This window comes from Acipenser ruthenus, chromosome 14, assembly GCF_902713425.1.
Source record: "Acipenser ruthenus chromosome 14, fAciRut3.2 maternal haplotype, whole genome shotgun sequence".
NCBI lineage: Eukaryota > Metazoa > Chordata > Actinopteri > Acipenseriformes > Acipenseridae > Acipenser > Acipenser ruthenus.
Genome location: NC_081202.1, coordinates 31025933 through 31046876, shown reverse-complemented (window position 1 = coordinate 31046876; position 20944 = coordinate 31025933). Strand labels below are relative to the sequence as shown.

The 20944-nt window shown below is 37.3% G+C and overlaps 1 protein-coding gene across 1 annotated transcript in view; it reads left to right on the top strand.

Moving 5' to 3' along the window:
* Positions 1-16546, top strand: part of lrp6 (low density lipoprotein receptor-related protein 6) — a 69896-nt gene extending 53350 nt beyond the window's left edge. Inside the window, exons 16-23 of the mRNA XM_034033253.3 lie at positions 1283-1492; positions 1686-1811; positions 2289-2525; positions 2810-2920; positions 5513-5743; positions 6607-6743; positions 9817-9914; positions 10024-16546. Coding sequence (XP_033889144.1) covers positions 1283-1492; positions 1686-1811; positions 2289-2525; positions 2810-2920; positions 5513-5743; positions 6607-6743; positions 9817-9914; positions 10024-10315 — 1442 coding nt within the window. The 3' untranslated portion in view covers positions 10316-16546. The remainder of the gene's footprint in view (positions 1-1282; positions 1493-1685; positions 1812-2288; positions 2526-2809; positions 2921-5512; positions 5744-6606; positions 6744-9816; positions 9915-10023) is intronic.
* The last annotated feature ends 4398 nt before the right edge of the window (positions 16547-20944 follow it).

Genomic DNA, 20944 nt, shown 5'->3' with positions numbered 1-20944 from the left:
TGTTGTTGTTGTTGTGTTGTTTTTTTTTGTTTGTTTTTTTTTCTTCGTTTGGTGACCGGTTGTTCAGGCTACTGTATATTGTTAGATTGAGGGTTTTAGTTGTGGAAATGGTTAAAGACCAAGACATAGCATCTCTAATATATGAGCCTTCAGTGCTTTTCCTGTGCCAGGTAACATGGATTTCCTAATAGCCCAGTGTTGAGGGCAGAAGTGTAGTGCTGGCTCCAAGGATCAGCCTATTTGCGGCCTCCCTGGTGCATCGACACACACAATGGCGCCTCCCTGGCGTTTCAGCACAGCAACCTGTCTGGAATGGGCTGAGTGGGGCACTTTGCACTTGGACTGTGTCCTTTAAATCCCCACCGTACCACCTCCCAAGACTCTTTACAGGCTTTTATTATTATTATTATTATTATTATTTATTTCTTAGCAGACGCCCTTATCCAGGGCGACTTACAATTGTTACATTATTTTTACATACAATTACCCATTTATACAGTTGGGTTTTTACTGGAGCAATCTAGGTAAAGTACCTTGCTCAAGGGTACAACAGCAGTGTCCCCCACTGGGGATTGAACCCACAACCCTCCGGTCAAGAGTCCAGAGCCCTAACCACTACTCCACACTGCTGCCTCCACTTTTCTGACACTGTTGGAATGGCCTCGCCATCAGTATAGAACACCCTACTTTGTCTTTGATGATGGAGATGCTTCTCGACTTGGCGGGTTTGAACTGCATAGGCCCATCTGATATCAGCTGGTTTGCCAAGTAACCGATTGGTGCAGGTTACCATTGTAGTCATGGTGGTCATGTCATTCATCTATGCTCTAAGTGGTGGCAGCTGTATCCCAGAAGCCAGCTGTTCTCTTCTCACTACCCATTTTAAGAGCCCTAATTAATTACTTCAGTTGCCATGGTAAAGGCTAGTGGAGAAGTGGTGTAACCTGCCTTGATTCCCAACTTAGAGAAACTGCAAGGTATTTGTAAACTCTAGAGCCCCCGAAGTAGGATTTCACTAACTCTGTTACAGTACTGGGTATGCTGAAGAACTCAAATGTAGCCCAAATGAGCTTATGTGGCACTGAACCGCATGCATTAACTAAATCCAGGCATAAATACATTAAAAAAACAAAACAAAACAAAAACTTTAGGGCCCTTATTTGAAGCAGGTGCAAGGTGAATGTGCTAGTTTTATTCTGTTTTGATTTCTGTACTCAAAGTGTAACATTGAACTTGCTTCCAAATAAATCCCTAAATGCTGTTTCCTTGCTGAAATCCACAGGTGCCAACCGGATTGTAATTGAAGACTCAAACATCTTGCAGCCGGTTGGGCTGACTGTGTTTGGAAACTACCTGTATTGGATCGACAAGCAGCAGCAAATGATTGAGAGAATTGATAAAACCACACGGGAGGGACGCACCAAGATTCAAGCTCGCATCGCCTCGCTGAGTGACATCCATGCAGTGAGCGAACTCGACATGAGGGAGTACAGTAAGTACAGAGGAATCATTGGACACGCAATCATGAGATAAACAGCACTGAAAAGAAATCTAGTAGTAAAGTCAGACCAATGTTTTTCTTGTGTTAATATGAAGGCAGTTTTTAAAGCTGTGCATTCACCTAGAAACCCGCTTTGCCAATTTTGATGAAACTGGACTTAATTGTATGTGTGTTTGTATTTCAGGGAAGCATCCTTGCACTCAAGACAATGGTGGCTGTTCACATATTTGCATTATTAAAGGGGATGGTACCACCCGCTGCTCCTGCCCTGTTCACCTTGTACTGCTGCAGGATGAACTCTCCTGTGGAGGTTAGCCCTTTTAACTTGGATATAGCTGAACCACAATCATGATCATTCTTACAGTAGAAAAAAATATTGGTTTGTTTGCTACATTATTTTATAGTTTAGCCTTCTGTGAACTGCACTTTTATTAACGAGCACACCTTGTTCCAGTACCTAGTTTAAACTGCAAGATGTGTTTTTCTTCCCTACTTTTAAAGATGTTTCAAGTCAGTCTGTGAGCCAGATGGACATTATTTTACGACTTAGATTTATGTTTGATAGGAAGCTTGTTTAGAGCTGATTATAAAGTCACAACCTTTTTAAAACTATTTTTATAATTCCATGAGTGTCAATACCATTCCAATTACATTAATAGGTGCAAGAAGCATAGGTAGTTTTACAAACCAACAAAAGCCTAATTGAAAAAAGTCTTCAGCCTAAAAGATTGCCACTGCACTCTGAAATGCACCTTTTACATCAAGCCTGCTCTCTCTTTCACCTCAGAACCTCCGACCTGTTCCCCGGACCAGTTCTCTTGCTTGAGTGGTGAGGTGGACTGCATCCCACGAGCATGGCGCTGCGATGGGTACCCGGAGTGTGGCGATAAAAGTGACGAGGAGAGCTGTCCAGTCTGCTCCGACAGCCAGTTCCAGTGCGACAGCCGACAGTGCATCGACATGACCCTGCGCTGCAACGGGGAGGCGAATTGCCAGGACAAGTCAGACGAGAAGAAGTGCGAAGGTACCTGATCTCTCCTGCTTCAGATCTCATACCCAATGTTTAGGTTTTTTTTGGTTTTTTTTCTAGTACCTTTAGGTATTTAAAATCTAAAACCTTGATCAGGCTCTTTGTTTAGAATAATATAAACTGTAGGCTTTACCACAGCCCCCTATGGTCAATTTCTGGTATGTCATCAATGTGTTGCCCTTATATCGGCTAAATGTGCCACAGCCCTGAATATATGGTACTAAACAAATGTAAGTTGTTGTTTTTTTTTAAGCCTGTTTTTTCTGTGTCTTCTGCAGTTAATTGTCCAGTTGACCAGTTCAGCTGTGCAAACGGGCAGTGTATAGGCAAGCACAAGAAATGTGACCATAACACTGACTGCAACGATAACTCCGATGAACTGGGCTGCTGTAAGTTTGAAGTTTTTTTGTTTTGTTTTTTAGCTGAGCTGTTGAACACTGTGTATCCTGGAAAGCATTTGCACAGTTTCATAAACTGGCCATTAGTACATGCAAAAAAATTCAATAAATAAATGTATTGATGATAATTGCTTAACCAGTTGTAATGAATATTACAAAGTAGAGATGGGCATGTGTAATTATTTATTCGAATAATCGATTAGATAAGTGTTAATAGTATAATCTATCTTGTATTGCAACAAATATAAATGATCTGAACAAACAAGTTAACCACGCTTAGCCTGCTGCTGCAGCCAAATATTACATAAATCATTATTTCTTTCTATAGCTCTAAATTACTCCCAAGATCTTGACATAAAAACAGACGTTCTTGAAAGTGCAGGGTGATAACAATAATACTGTAGCTATGGGTAACAGAGGTGGCTGGAATGCACCATTAGACATATAAAAAATATTAAATTATATTCAATGTAATTAATACAAGAGACTACAAAAAAGAGATCATACAATGTGGTATTGTCAACAGTCATGGTATAATTTATATTTCAAACCCTTTTGATATTTTGATTGATTAACTCTGCGAATCTTCTTTGAAAGAGTAGGGGAGCGCAGGGTAGATATATTGAGTAACGAATCCACAGAAAACTGTATCCGTCAATGAAACAACAATCGGAACAATTCAACAGAAAAGTGAATACCATTTTATTAATTAGTAGTATATTACACATTTCAAACGTAACACTTAAAGGATTTGCGATTTCAGTTTGGCATTTCACATTGTTTAAAGTAACACAATTATACATTAACATAATATTAAAGTTTTTTTAATTAAATTGTGGATAAAGCACGCTCGACAACAAAGGATGGGTTTAAACAGGACTGTACCGGTATGTTTATTTGTTCCACGGTCTCCCTTTCCAGTAGGAACACAACTTCTTTTAACAAACCAAAAAAAAAAATCTATCCTAGCTCCTGTTTTGGAGTGCGAACTATATTTTAACAATTTCAGTTTTATTTATTTATTTATATAGCACCTTTCATACCACAGAATCGCAAAGCGCTTTACAAACAGTATCAATCAAATAGTACAAATTAATAATCAGCAGTGTGGAGTAGTGGTTAGGGCTCTGGACTCTTGACCGGAGGGTCGTGGGATCAATCCCCGGTGGAGGACACTGCTGCTGTACCCTTGAGCAAGGTACTTTACCCAGATTGCTCCAGTAAGAACCCAGCTGTATAAATGGATAATTGTATGTAAAAAAATAATGTGTAAAAAATAATGTAATTGAATGTACACAATAATGTGATATCTTGTAACAATTGTAAGTCGCCCTGGATAAGGGCGTCTGCTAAGAAATAAATAATAATAATAATAATAATAACAATATCAATAAACATTTACAAAAAAAAAAAAAATGAAAATGGGAAATTAATAAGTGTGATGAAACACAAAATACCAAAAATAAGCAAGTAAAATAGATAACTATTATATTTAAGTCAGGTTAAAAAGGCTAGACTATTAAAGTAAATTTTATCTGGACTTGACTGAAGCAGCATCTCTAATAGAGAAGGGCAATGAGTTCCACAATCTGGGGACATTATAATGAATGCACTTTATTTAAACTGCTAGACAGTTTTTCAAAATTAATAAAATGTAAAAATAATAATTAACAGCGTAAAATCAAGTTCTACATTCCACATCACATCTGTCTTAACCTATTTATTTTAGTTTATCAAGTACCCAAACAAGTTCAAGAACATATCATCTTTGCTTCACTGAACATTTCTTTCCAAAACCACTTGGACAACAGTTCCAGCTGCATTGGCTTTTACAAATGTGTTGTATAAATTCAAATTTTAAAAGAAAAGTATTAGTGCTGCTTGCATCAATTAAAAAAGCAATAAACTAAACGGTACTAACCACAAAACATTTTAGTGTTGCATACAGTGCAGTAAAATTGCATTAAATTCAGCTGTACAACAAATACATTCATTTTGTTTTATTAATCAGAACCATAACCATACACATACTTTACAAGTGTACCATTGTGTTGCACTGACATGCAGAACAAGTTACAGTATGTATTAAAGTCATTCAAAGTACTCCATTCACACAAAATGTTTTCTACATCGGGCCATAAACTCCTCCTATCAGCTCGTTTTTATTTCGCCATTTTAAGTTTCTTTGTTTTTTCAGCATTGCGATTGCCATGCATTTCGGCAAATTCAACAGCACGCAAACATTCAAAATGTGTAAGAATATTGAGAGTAACACATTAAAACTTTTAATTAGAACAGTGGTTTTGTGTTTTTACCTAGCAACATGACCTGAATGCCGTAGATCCTGAAAAAATAAGTCGGGTTGCCCATCCCTATTACAAAGGACATTATTTTGCTGCTAAGAAATAAATAATAATTATTATTATTTTGGCACAAATTATTTGATAGTACCGGAATCTGGGGGTACTTGGAGGTGCCCCTCTGTTTGTCTGTTATTTAGCTTTTCCATTGCACTGCTCTAATTTTGTATTAACACCTGTGGAGTGAATGTGTGTGTTTGATTTTTTTTTTTTTTTTTTTCAGACCCCACAGAGGAGCCATCTCCTCAGCCAACAAACACCATTGGGTCCATCATCGGAGTGATTCTGGCCCTGTTCGTCGTTGGTGCCATGTACTTCGTGTGTCAGCGTGTTCTGTGTCCGCGCATGAAGGGTGATGGAGAAACGATGACCAATGACTTTGTGGTCCACGGCCCCTCTTCTGTTCCACTGGGATACGTTCCACACCCAAACTCCCTCTCCGGGTCTCTACCAGGTACCTAGCAACCATTTACTCTCTAAGGGAAGACCTCCATTTCAGAGACCCTACAATTGTGTTTTGTGTTACGCTCTTGAACCCCAACGGTCTTCATGCAGTGAGCATTAAGTGAATTCTAAGACAGCAAGACATTTTTGTAAGAAGACACTCAGTTCGGAACAAATGGCAAAATGAGTCAAGTCTTTGAATCAAGTAAATAAGCGTTATTATTTCTCCCACATGGAGTTTTAAAAGCAATTTGTAACACACAGCATTAAGCATTTAAGCAAGATAACAATCTTTCAACAAAGAGTAAGTTCAACAGTTAAGACTTCAACAAAAGAATAGAAGTTCAACACTTGGATATCAAGCAGGTTCAAAGATTGGAATCTATACCCTCTCCTTAAGCTTGAAGCTCTTGCAGTCTGGTTGATCTCAGCAGGCTGGTGGATGGCCTGTCTTGCTATCATTTAATCCCTGCTTATATCACTGTTTAAGTTCCTCTCTCAAAATGCTGACTCAAATTCTGGAATTGAAGTTAAACCAATTTTAATGGGCTTTGCTTAACATGGGCTTTTGTCAGTGCACTAACTTCTTTCAAAATGCTGACTCTAAGTCAGGAGTTGAAGTGGACATGGAATGTGGTTTGGTGCACTACATGACCCGACTCCGGCTGAACTTATGAGAAGGAAAATAGATTGGGTGAAACAAGTTTGTTTGGTCACAGTTAAGGATTAATTCACATTTTGTATGCACTCCTGTCACTGATATTGGACTTGTCCTCAATTTTACTCTTCAAAGACAACTTGCAAACAGGAGACATAGTTAGCAGTTATTTATGATTTGATGCTAATGTGTGTGGTGTGTGTCTTGTTTCCCAGGAATGTCTCGAGGGAAATCTGTCATTAGCTCATTAAGCATCATGGGTGGGAGCAGCGGACCACCCTACGACAGAGCCCACGTTACCGGGGCCTCCTCCAGCAGCTCTTCAAGTACCAAAGGCACTTACTTCCCTCCGGTGAGTCATGAACTGTGTTTCAGCCATGGAGCCTTACTTCCTAGGCAGTGGTGTAGTTGAGCCGGAACGTTGTTCCGCTACTTTTTCCTACAGGCAGAACCTTGACTTCGGAATTAATTTAACAATCTTTACTGATTTGTTATGAAAATTCTTATGTAATGCCCACCGCTCTATTTTCGGTGCCTGGGCACCAATGAAGCGGGGAAATCAAATTAGTCTTTCTGTACCTTGCCACTAGGAACAAAACAATCTGTGTCCAGTTCCCCACATACCAGTTTTGATGGTACGCTCCGAATCAGAGTCTCCAATAACCGGCGTGTGTGTTAAATGTTTGCATAGTCAAGAGTCCACACATCTCCCTAACAATTATCCAATTCAGTCGTGCTTGTGATGCAGTGAAGAGAACATTAGGAACATCTATTACAAACTAATACTACTTTAATAACGCCAACAATCTTTTTTGTAAAAATGCTGATGAAGACGACCTCAAAAGTGCATAGTACTGTGGACATAAACACGGGTTCAAAGCTGCTTTGTATAGCGGTCAGTGCAGAGACCCGGCAATTGGAATGAACAACTGCCCTTGCAACTGGCTTAGTATGGCACTTTGTGCCCTGGGGGTAACATTGTAAATGTGCAGGGTGTAAGCTATGATTTTGTGGGGGAGGAATGAGGTGCCAGTGGGCTGGAATGTGTGTCCATGTTTTTCCCGTGTCTATGACTTAGCTGAGGGAGGTTAATGAAGCGCAGCCCTAAGTGTTGTATTTATTTATTTATTTATTTATTTATTTATTTATTTATTTTTGCAACAACCCACCAAATTTTGGAAGTAATCGGTCAAAAAAGTAGCTAAATTGTGTTTTTTACACCAGCCAAAAACCGCACTTAGATGTAATATATATTACAAAAGCATAAATAAGTAATACACATTAATTTAAAATAAACACAGGTAATTAATAATGTTATAAACTATTTATCTGCTTTGCTAGTCTTCTTTTCACAATTTACAGAACCAGAACACAGATCAAATGCGAAGGTCCAGGGGAAACATATATATTCAGAATGTAGGGTAACATTTAAATTGTCCAGAACTGTCGGCAGATAAAAGATAAAAATACATTTAAAAGCAATTCTAATTCTACTGATACAGTTCTTAAATTAGTGATGAATAACTTAACGTTTGTGTGATTTCATAATTGTATTGGATGCAGAGCTCCAGAAGAGATGGGAGGACGTGATTATACTATACAGGGCATCGTGGTGATTTTAAAGTTCTGCACTGGTGATAACCTCCTTATTGAAAGGAAAAGAAAAAAATATGCATGAAAATAGAATAGAAATAGAAAAAAATATGCATGAAAATAAAAATAGCCAAAATATAACCAAACCACCAAAGATAACATTTACCCACTTCAGATGCTTTCAAAACTAGCCAAATTTGGCTGGAAAACCGCCAATCTGGCAGCACCGATTTAAGGGGGAGTAGCCTAAAAGTCGCATGTGAGTCGCATGCATTACCCATTAAATGTTCCCTCAAGTTCAATGTACAAATAAAACGTAAATCCATATAATCTGTGTAATTGGCGTTCCGGTACTTTCAGATTTAGGACTACACCACTGTTCCCAGGATTCTGATCTGGTTGAGCATGGTCAGTGGTGGTTGTGGTTCTGCAAAGGCACATCTCCTCTGGGCTCATTTTAAACCAAGGTGCTTTCTACTCATTTAAATAATCCATGGCCCTATCAAGGTGCTACCAGATAGGCTGTATTGTCTGGAATTTGTGTAATTCACTACATGGATTTTAATCCTTTTAAAGTTTTATCTGGGGTCAGTGTAAGTCAATAGCTTAAATGACAAGGTTTTTATCTTTTGGAAGTCTTGCTGTTCTGACCTAAAATTATACTAAATAGCTGAAACATACACAGTTAATTAACCGCACACCAACATCTGGAGAAAAAACACTTTTTTTTTTTTTGACTGCTTAGTTGTCACTGTATTAGTGTTTCTCAAAAGCAGCCACCAGTATGATTTCATTCTGATTAGATTTCATTTTGATTCAACAAAGTGCTGCTTTACATTTGGCAAGCGAGTCAGAATCGGGATACAGATGCAGGTATATCACTCCAAAATGCTTCACGCTTTCCAAAACTGGCCAAACTTGCAAGGTGTATGTTGAGCATAGTGATCAACATTTTGTTTTACGTTGTGATCCTGTTTTCTGTTGTTCTTTCTACAAAGAGCCCTTTTTTGACAATTACATTTGACAATTTTCACTTGTGTGTGTGTGTGTGTGTGTGTGTACAGCTAAAAAGCATAACTAAACCTCAGTAATGCTATTACTTTAGTGTCTTTTGCCACTTTTTTGTTTATTGTGAAGAAATGACAATGGCAGGAATAAAAAAAGTGATGTCTACTTTTTGAACTGTTTCTGCCTGAAGTACACACAAGAGAAGAGTGTAACTTTACCTAGGTGTGACATCCTTTGCTTTATAGTTAATTCAGTGGGAACTGTAAGTCGCCCTGGGTAAGGGCATCTGCTAAGAAATAAATAGTAATAATAATAATAATTATTAGTCAGGCCATCACATCCTATTCTTCTGGGTTATATTTTATACAGTTTTACATTTAATATTATGATGTAAAAGTATTGCAAATTGTTATACTTTTGTTAATTAGCTAGGAGTTGTTCATGTCATTGGAACAGGAATGTTAAAATCTTTGTTGTTTTATTTAACTTTAATACATTGTTAATGTACTTCAGCTTGGGTATTGTATTCATTTATAGCAATTTATATAATTGATAGACTTGTTAAGTTTGACCTGTTGCCTGAGCAATAAAAAAAAAGGGTCTGTGAATTAAATCCAGTACAGGGTAGAGAGGGACCACTTTATTTTTTAAATGAGAAAGACTTTGAATTTATTACAGAACTAAATGTGCATATGTTTATTTTATGTATTTTTCATATAATATACTTATTTTTTAAATTAGCAGTGTAGCCACCAGTAAGTGTACTCTGTACATTGTCCAATGCTAACTAGATTTCTTTTCTCTCCTTTTTTTGTTTTGTTTAGATTTTAAACCCCCCTCCTTCCCCAGCCACTGAGCGTTCCCATTACACCATGGAGTTTGATTACTCATCAAACAGCCCTTCTACACACAGGTCATACAGGTAATGTGGAGCATCTTCTAGAAAAGACCCTACCGGTGATTTCAAACAGTGTGTGTGTATTTATTTATTTATTTATTTATTTATTTATTTCTCTCTCTCATTTCTACAGCTTCCGACCTTACAATTACCGCCACTTCGCTCCCCCCACCACCCCGTGCAGCACGGATGTTTGCGACAGCGACTACACCCCCAGCAGAAGGATCACGACAGCTGTGATAAAGGGCTACACCAGCGACCTGAACTATGACTCTGAGCCCTTCCCACCCCCACCCACACCACGTAGCCAGTACCTGTCTGCGGAGGAGAACTACGAGAGCTGCCCCCCATCCCCCTTCACGGAGCGCAGCTACTCCCACCACCTCTATCCTCCACCTCCCTCCCCCTGCACAGACTCTTCGTGAGCTGAGCCTTGAGCCCTCCCTCCCTCCTCCCCTCTCTTTCCAAGCCACACTGTAAATACAAATTGTGCATATTAAGAGAAAAGACAGACTTACGGGTGAAGGAGAGCGGGGGCAGGGTTTGTACAGTATAAAAAAATATATAATAAAGGGGAAGGGGGAAAGCTAGAGATATGTACAGAAGAGAAATAATATTTATATATTTTCTAATACAGCACCTGATGGTTGTGCCATAGAAGTTTGTATAAAGAGAGATGTTTTACAAAACCGTTTTTTTTTTTTTCCTTTTCTTTCAATGTCGCAAACGGAATACAATATCGCCTTAATCCTGGGGAACGAACTACCTTCCTTTAAGAGGCAGAAGGACAAAGAATACATTTCACTGTTTGAAGTAAAATTATCTGATGCCAAAAAACTTTTTATTTTTTTTTTTTTTCTATTCATGGTAGCAGTTGGTGGACCTGGGTCAGAGCAGGAATAATATCTTAAGGGCTTTTAGTACCGGTCACAGATTACAAACCGTGTTTTCATGACCAGAGGTGATTTGTCACAACTTGCCCTTCAACATCTTGCTGCCTGCTTCAATAACACAGTTACGTATGTTTAAAGTTACAGGTCCTTTTTCGTAAATATGAATAGGATTTTACCAGATGGTACTTTTGTTTTTGTATTGATGTTCATATCACATTCACAGAAGATAGAAGATATTTGCTATGTGGAGCAGGTTAGCTTGAACAATAATACCAGCTCATTTAATGCCAGCTGCTATTCTGGACCAGAAGATATCAATGTCAACGTGGAATTGCTGCTCGACAGAACTTTAGAGAACAGCAAGTTGAGAGGAAAATGGAAACAAGCAGAGGTTCAGTCTTCAAATGACATATTTACATTCAGAAGCAAGTAACCAAAAGTTTTATATCAGCATAAACTTATTAAGGACTACCCTTTTGTACTGAAAAAAAAAAAAACTCGGCTCAAAGCACAAGACTTATTTTACATGTAACCAAGGACAAGTGATTGTGCCTGATCTGTTTTTAATCGGAAATCCCGTGCCCGCAAATGTTTTCAATATTTTTATACCACATAGTGTAGATAACGTATTTATAAGCTATAAAAAAAAAATTGTATTGTTAGTTTCCTGTAAATCTATCCATTATATCCTTGCAGTACTTTCCTCATAACTTCTTACAGTATATCCCTCATTTTATTTTTCTATAAAAGTGTTAGCCTGAAAGTTTGGAGACAATCTAAGAACAATTAAAGAGAAGAAAAAAAGATATCCAGGTATCCCTATATGTCTTGTCCTGTAAAAGTACCACTTCTATATTTCTTTAGAAATCTATTTTTATACAAGTATGCTCAAATATACAGTACCAGTTCCATTATGTGCCATAGATTAAATAGTGACAGGAAAGGTATTCATGCAGTTCTGAGGTTGTAGCATGGCTTAGGAAATGGAGGTGTGGTCTGACAAATGTACCTGCCTGAACTATGTGTGGTGAAAACGCATTTTAATGAAGATTTGAAAGAAACATGTCAAGGTGATAAAATAGTATTTATACTTTCACAGTAACTACTAGTTTAATGGCAGAGTTGATTCTTTGTTTTTATCTACTGCCTACACAACTGAGCCACATTTTGTAATAGATAGACTGAAATCTTGTATAGTTGTCTTGTTTCAAATTGAAAACTAACAACATAGAAAGAAACAGCTGGGTCATTTGTAGAAATGGCAAGCAATAGAAGTGAACCAAGACACAACCATCATAATGCAGGATTCCCATGCTGTTTTGTAACCCCCCCCCCATATTAGTTGAAGGTGTGCTCAGTCATGAAGTCTGATTTTAGCTTAATAGCCACACTTGGTTTGGAGCTTTTAGAAAACTGCAGGTGGAGTGCCACATGGAGTTCAGGGGAAGCCCTGTCTTGAGTTGGCACAGAGTTCTTTCAATGGAACTCCTGCACACACACCCTGCCATCAGTCTTTCAAAAAATGTGCTCATCCGTCAAACTTTCTTCGTCAGATGCTGGCATGTCTATTTTAGTTTTAGCAGATTTGAAGCTGAACTTTTCTATTTAAAACTTGCACTTTTTGATTTAAATTATTTATTTAAGTCTGTTTTTCTTTACTGTGTTTGATGCCAATATTCTATGTTTATATTATTGGACAGATCTGCTTTTTTTTTTTTTTTTTTTTTTAAATCTGTGTCATCTGTTAGATTTGAGCACGTTAACCTGACCATTTAAAATAAGAACATTTACTTTAAATGTAATTCTTTAAAGCTGTGCTTCTTGGTAGTCTCTTCAGCATGTAGGTTTGCAATAGATATGTGAAATGTGACTTTAAATTACCTGCTTATTTTAGTTTTCATATTCCAGCTACACAGGCTTGCACTGATCATTAAAGATTACGATTTGGCTAGAGCACTGTAAAGAATTGAGAAACTAGGAAACACAAACTTCTGTATATAGTCACCTGGAAGTAACTTTTATACAAATGTAACCATGTTGTTGACCTACACAATACAGTAAAGATAGGGGAATTGGCCACTGAGTTTACCTTTTTTATTATTTTTATTTTATTAATACTGTCCTGGAGCTGGATCAATACTTTTTAGTTGTGCCTATACTGTATCATTGTTGCTGTGTAATATTCACTACAGCAGCGTGTTGTTTAAGTATCGTGTTTCCACTTCTCTGTTTTGAAAGTAACTTTATACTGTATACAATTAAAAGGTGTGTTGAATAAATATTTTTTAGAATTAAGTATTTTACTGTACATATGCTACAGTGCTACATGAATTAAATTGGACAGACACACGCACACTGAGAAGCACCCAAAAGTGGGTGTTCATTTTTTTCAGTACTCAAGTTTTTTTTTTTCTTTATCTCAGCATACATCATCCAAAATCTTATAGGCTGTGCCATATCCTATCGGAGAAAACCAAGCTGGTCATCTTAAACATTCCCTGTCTGTAAAAAGGGCCTTGTCAGTTTCACTGAAGCAAAATGTGCAATCTTATTAGCATTCCTCTTGTTTCTTGGCACATTTGTGAAAGGAATCACTACATTGAATGCTTCAGCAAGTATGTGTGCTGAACATCAAGTCGCTCTTTAAAATTCATTTGCTTTGTGGTGTGCTTCATCAACCATATAAGCATACATGGGTAGGAAGACTGACCGTGTGTGATTCAGAAAGTCCCAGGGGGTGTATTTCAAGATGCTCATCGGCACTTAGAACTGGTGTCACAAAACCTTTTTAGCACTAAACTTGGACTACCTAACATTTGGTAGTTTGATATTGGTGCTTATCAGGGACTGTGAAACCTGCTGGTTTCCATCTTGTCTGAGTCTGCACTCAGTAGTGAACAAGTTATGTGAATGACTGCTATTTTCTGCTGTGCTTTTGTTTTTACTACTATATTCTGGATTTTCAATATGTAGTTATACTAACCAATCATCTGGTTCCAATGGAATCAGTTGTATTTAACCCTTTGACGTTATAATATGTTATCATGTGGACCCAATATTGATAAAGGGGTTTAAAAAGGAAGTGCTGGAACGATTTTAAAGACATTTATTCATGGGGTGGGCTCTTTTTATAACTGTTTGTTTAAAGCTCATCTAACAAGGAATTCACTTTAACCTTTAACCCAAAAGCTAATATTTTAAAGTTACAAAATGGGGCACATTTGTTTTTATTTTATTTTGAAACCTGTGTAGAATATGACTAGTAGAAAAGCTTATGAGTTTCACAGCAAGGGAAAATGCCATCTTGCCTGGCAAAGAAAGGACTTGGTGATCCATCCGCAAATTCTCAGCATGCTGTTAGGAATGTTTGCTGGTTGCCATGCTGACATCTGTATAAGTAGTTGGGTTTCTTAATGGACAGATTTGAAATTCCAATTTATGAATTTATTTTTGTTGCTTTTCTCTCAATTTACATTTTAAAAATTGCTATAGAAATCATTTTTATATGAATTCTTAAACCGCACTGCTGGTGCTACGTGTTTTGACCTGTGTCATATTAGTTTAGGTACTGTTCTGAAAGCACACATTTCTATGGCACTGTTTCTTTCTGACCAGTCAAATTTAAAACCTTCACCTAAGTTTCTGAGCTGCTAAGGGCTTGTGAGCATTCACAGAGCTATCTTGTTTTTTTTGTGGTACACAAGTCGCATTTCACATCTATTGCAAAGCTTATCTACAGAAAATGGTTTGTTCAGTTGTAATTGATTACACAAAACCTATACAATTGCAAGAAATTCACTGATGAGGACATTTAGCCAGCATTTTACTATTCTATAAAAGTTCCAGAAAGTTTACATGCTTGAATAATGTTGAATGTAACAAAACGGCCAACTGACTAGAATACTGTACGTTTATATTAACTGTACATGTTTTCATTTTAGATCCCTACTTTTCCTTGAGTAGCAACATACAAGGTAAGAACATGAGAATAATATAGGTTTCTCCCGTATGGTGAGTCAGATGGAAACAATACCGTAGAAAAGTTTGGATGTATAAAAAGTGACCAGTACATCTTGCCCAGAGCAGCTGCTTTCTCTGCTCTGCCACTAATTAGCCAAAAAGAGCCTAGTCTGATTTACAACCATTAGGACAGAGGGTTCAAATTGGTTAACTGCTTTGTGATTCTAACAAAAGGAGTTCCCAGTAGACACTGGCCATTTAACAGTACAATCCACATTCAGAATCCCTCCCTGAAATAAGAAGTGTTATTGGACAAGCATATATAATCATAAAAATATTTCTATACATGAAACATTAACCTACCTATAGTGAAAGCATAAAACTGTAGTATACGTACCAGCTGCAAGAATACAAGCCTGGCTGCCTCGGATACTGCTGACTGATAATTGTCTTTGAATCTTACCTTTTTTAATGCTCAGGAGTTTTTTTTGAAGTAGGAACAAACTAACTGGCATGCTGTTGATGTTGATGTGGTTGTCTTATGTCTACATGTACTGTATTGGAATGCCTTCATTAGAAACCTTGCCATTGACAGTTTGTCTGAAGTTAAGCTTAACTGCAATATTGGATTGAGTCTGTAAATACTCCTGACTTTTCTGAGTATGTGTGACCTTAGCTTGTGTATTTCAAGTATTTACTTATTTCCATATTCCTGTGTTATTTTTTTTGTTTGACAGAATATTTGCATAGAATATTTTAACTCTGCTGTGGAAGAACCACTCTGCCACGTTGCGTATGAGTACCCCACTTTTAATTGCTGAAAATCCTGAAGTTCATTATTAAAAGCACTTTTGGCTTTTTGCAATTGCAAAGCTTTAGAAAGGTCTGAGAAGAGGGGTGTGTTGCTTTAAAAGCTGCAAAGTATGTCTTGGTTTTTTATTTTTATTTTTATTTTTTTTCTCTCATCCATTTTGGTACCACGGTGCTTTTTTAGGATGTACATTGAAGATGACCAACATTTGGTTAGGCCTATCCGTTTTGTTTTCACTAACACACTCCACTTTTTTGTGAATTAAAAAGTGCTTTACATGTAAGCTGTGTATAAACAGACTTGTACAAAGCCTGTTCCATAAGTTCTATAAGCAGTTGTAACAAATGAAATGTTGTGTTTTGTTTTTTTTTATAATAAAACAGTGAAAAAAAAAATCTTGTTGGCTGTGTAAGTATCGCTGTGGGTGTAGCGGGTGTATGTTATTGTAAACCTGCTGCTAATATTGTATTTCAGATGCCAGTCTTATTTTCAGTGTTCTAGAACTCATCGGGCAAAATGTAACAATACACTTCACTTTGAGACTTAATATTGAGGTCATGAGACCTTTTGGGTTTTTGGGTGATTCAAGACCTAACTTCAGATATTGGCTTTATACTTTTTGTACAACTGAATTATATTATTATTGAGACTGTGTTTTAAATGATTCAATATTTTGTGCAGGATACAAAAGCACATGCTAAGCACATGTTCCTTGAAAGGCAAACCGCAGGTACTTCCTGTGCGCTGGTTTTATGGGATGTGGAAATAGGCGTTTTTGAGATCCATCGTGGTGAACCAGACGCCTGGCCTGATTTGACTGCAACAGTTGTTGCATTTTCAACATTTTGAACCACCTTCAGCTCAGATACAGGTTGACCTGTCTGAGGTCAAGGATCGGTCTGAGGCCACCATCCCACTTGGGCACTAGGAAGTACCTGGAGTAGAACCCTTTCTCCAACTGTGAAGAGGGGGTCTATCATGCGAATAGCCTGTTTTTGCAGCAGCTAGCTCCTGAGACTCCACAGCAGCGTCCTGTGGTTCTGTGACTGATATTGCAGTCACGCCCCAAGGGATGGGGGCCGTGCTTGAACTGCAGCGACTAGCCAGTCTGAATGGTAGTAAGCACCCAGATGTCTGTGGTGCACTGATGCCAATAGTCCAGATGACTCCCTGAGAAGAGATGGGGATGGGGGGGGGGGGGGCAGTCCAACAGTGTTGCTTTGTCTCTGCGAGGCACGCATGCTTGGGAAAGTCAAAAACTGCCTATGTGCAGCTACAAGCGCAGCCAGGTTTCTACCTAATAACGTTTTTGAACTGTATTACTAAACTGTCCATGTCTCAGTTTGTTGTTGAAAGATGCTGTGTCTGAGCTCCAGTCAAGCTGACAGTGATGTAGTTAAGGCTTTAATGTCACACATGCAATTCATTTAAAATAGTAATAGTAAAAAGAACACACGGCTACAAATGGTTAAATGCATGACGCCATTCAGAATGAGAAGTTGTTTAAGATGTCAAATTTCAGCACAAAGTGGTATAAAATTCACATGTCTGTTATTTCTATAATCCACCAATTACTGACCAAAATTTGAATTGAGGTTTTCTTGCAATAAATGACAAATGTTGAGGTGTTCTAATAAATGTACACACTACTGTGTAATTACTTTAGTGACATAAAAAAAAAATAATTGGACTGATGTTTCTCTGCATTTATTTCTGAGATCTGACCACTGAGCCGGTCTTTAAAACTGTTTCCTAATTTAATCAGGGTTATCTAAGAACGACAAAGCGAGCTGTAATATTGTGTTCACCATCTTTACATACAAGCTATACCTTCAAAAAGGAAGACGTTCCCCACACCTCTGACACCTTTGTGTGGCAATGCTTGCACTTTGCCGTCCCATTTTATTATTTTTCTCATCAATTTCAAACTTGGACGATGACTGGCTGCTTGGATGCCATTTCAATTGTGAAGTGTTCAAACACGTGACCACATTTACTAATAGTAATATTTAAGCTGCAAGAAACTCGAGGGGTGTTAATTTGTTGCAGAAACCAAAACTAAATCGCAACTTTTTATAGTTGCCGCAATTTCTAATGTGCCTACAGTGACTTTCTATTTATTGATAATTTCATTGCAAAATATTACTGAAAAATAAACAAACAGAAAAGGAAGCATCCTTTTGCTCGTATGGGATTGGTACGCCTTCTCATCTCTCTAGCCAATCAGTGGTCATCTTTTCTCGTTACTATGATTTTACCTGTGTTAATTGTGTGGTCTATGTTGTGAGGACATTAAATGCTACTAGAGTGTATTTAAACATTTTTTGTAATTAAATCATATCTTTTGTCATTAATAACTATGTCTATGAGTGCGTGAGAATTTTGAAAAAAATTAAGATTAACTTCGGTGAAAATTAGGATATAAGATAAGCGAAAGTATTGTCAAGACCGAGATTGAGACCAGACGTGCCGAGACAGAGACCAAGACCAAGACCAGACGTGCCGAGACCGATGTCTCGAGACTCCATCTTTGCTCTGCATTTGCAGGTACAGGATTGGTTGCATTTGAGGATGCAAAAATTCTCTGTATGTGTTTATTGTATGTGTTTATTATGCTATTACTATTAGTTTTAGATACAACTGTCTTGTATTCCTGAATAACAACAGTACTGTTTTATAAAAGCTTTTTACATAATTGAGTTCTTAGATGGGATTATTGTTTTAAACTTACCATTTTTTTAATCAAGGGCCTGGACTTGATAAACAATCGCTCTGAAGGAGGCTACTTTTCTTTTTCTAAATGCTTACATAGGATGGCATTCTTGAAAGATTGAACTATCTTGTAAACTAAAAATAAAATAAATTAAGATTTCTATTCTGAACAAAGGCAGTGTGTATTCTTAATAAATATTGTTTCTCAGAAGGAAGCTGTTATCCTATTCTAGTGTCGTGACTGTGTTTTTTTGTTTCTCTTAAAAGGTTTATTGGGTTGCTTTAATTCATTTCACTCGGGCCTAGAACACTAATATATATAATTCACCTAACCCACCAGGATACATGCCAATCCTCTTTCTACCCTTATGAGGCACGAATGTGACAGCACAAATCAGGATAAGGGCTCACTGTTTTAAATCCTTGAAGAATGAGAAGCCGCAGTTTAATAGTAGGGTGTAAAGTTCAGAGTTCAGAGTCCTGTATACCAAGCCTTTGGGCTGACAAGGAGTACTCGTTCCAGTCAAACAGAACTGGAACAGCGCCTTGATGCAGTCTCCGACGGCCTCCTGGTGTTGGTTCAATTAGGCGTTTCTTAACAAAACACCGACTACAAACTTTGGTGTGTTCAGTGACTGAATTTTTCTCGTCTCTTCATGTACAGGAAATGCATGAAAACTGACTGATGAATTATACCGTGCTGAAGCGGAGCACAGGTGGACACAGCAGTGATCATTGCCATTTCCTTCTCGTCGCTGATACTTTAAAAGGTTTTCACAGCACAACTCGTCCTCTTTCTCTCAGCAAGTGATAAATCTTTCTAAATCATTCAATACAACACCGGACAAAATGTAAATAACAGGATTTCGAATACGCCACTCACTTGCCCGAAGCTGAAACGTGACGTCATTAGATGCAAGTAGGCTATCGAAACGTGAGTTTTTTGATCGTGAAATAAAAACCCCAGAATGAAGGGTGGTAATGTATAGAGAAGGTCAGACAGCTAATGAACAGCTTAGGAGAATTTTTTCCGCAGGCTTTTTGATTAAATATACCTACTGTACATACATACATACATACACAAATACACCCGGTTATTTCAACGCAACGCAAGATTTTTATTTTATTTTTATTTTATTTTTTTTAATAGGCAGGAATACCAATAATAATTTGTAATGAAGTATAACTACCATAGCTATAAAAAGGTTATACTAATATAGTGTTTTTCCAAAAATACATTATCTTATAATACTAATTTATTTATTTGGCTGACGCTTTTATCCAAAGCGACTTACAGGGGTACGATGAATTATTTTTACATACAAATTCTGGTACCCATTTATACAGCTGGGTTTTTGCTGGAGCAATCTGGGTGAAGTACTTTGCTCAAGGGTACAGCAGCAGTGTCCCACCCGGGATATAACAGCCTCAACATTTGTGTAACTTTACATTGGAAATGAAGGGGCTAAATATTCCAAGAGCTGTATCTTAAATAATAATAAAAGAAAATGCTACATTATGATTTTAATAAGAACATTTAAGGTACAGAAAAGTATGATATGGAAATCCTGTTACCTTGCATAAACTAACAACTACAACATTAAGGATTTGTATCTAACTTTTCCTTGACACCTTTAATTCCGTTATGTTCTTTCATCAGAAAAAAAGTAACATTAAAATCTACAAGTCGAGTGTAATTGTCCTGATGTAAAATTGCAGTTAGAGTAACTTTACATAAACTATATGACAAACATTTACAGATTAAATGAGGTATTGCATAGATTAATAAAAAAAAACAGCAAATTGATAGAAGGTTTACATTATAATTAATAAGATTTGGAAAGATGGGAACAATTTAGTGTCTTAACACTATAGGAAGGAAATACACTAGTGGTCCCATTGGTCATCTTTAAAATCCTCCTCCTCATCATCTTAGGCTGTGTTTGACATACCACTTCACCTTGGGGGACCTTGTCTGCGCAGCTTGATATTAAGTGACATAACTTTAAACTTTTCCATCTGTATAACTAGAGATTTTATGTAAGGGAATAGAGAGAGAAATGTAATCATGTATCACTTTAAATTATAGTAGATTTTAATAGAAGTGTAATAGTAAGATACATAGGAAATGGAACATTATTATTTAGTTATTTGGCAGATGCCTTTATCCAAGGCAACTTGCAGGGTTTTTCAAACACAAATACAATATACTATATAGTCACACACAACATTACACAGTGTAACAACAAATTCACTCACATTATGAAGTTATAATTAATTTCTTTAGACAAAAATATTAAGTACAGTATATGGAAAATTGAATATATGTACAGTATTTCAAAACTGATTATTAAATTGCGAAATAGTGACTTTTCACCAAGAAAGCAACAATAACAACATTATGCTTGGAGGAAGAGTTCATCAAAAGTTCATCATGCCTAGTGTTAAACAAGGTGGCAGTTGTATGTTGTTATGGGCTTGCTTTTCTTCCTCAGGCGCTGGCGACCTTTGTATTGTAGAAGGATCAATGAATGCTGCAACACAATGGCCCCGAGGTACAGCCTCCTGAATGCTTTTCTAGTATATGGCCTGAGCTAATCAACAACCAAACAATTAACTCTGGTGACATTACACACGTTTGGCAGGGACGGGTTTTAACCCAGTCTCTGCCAAATGCA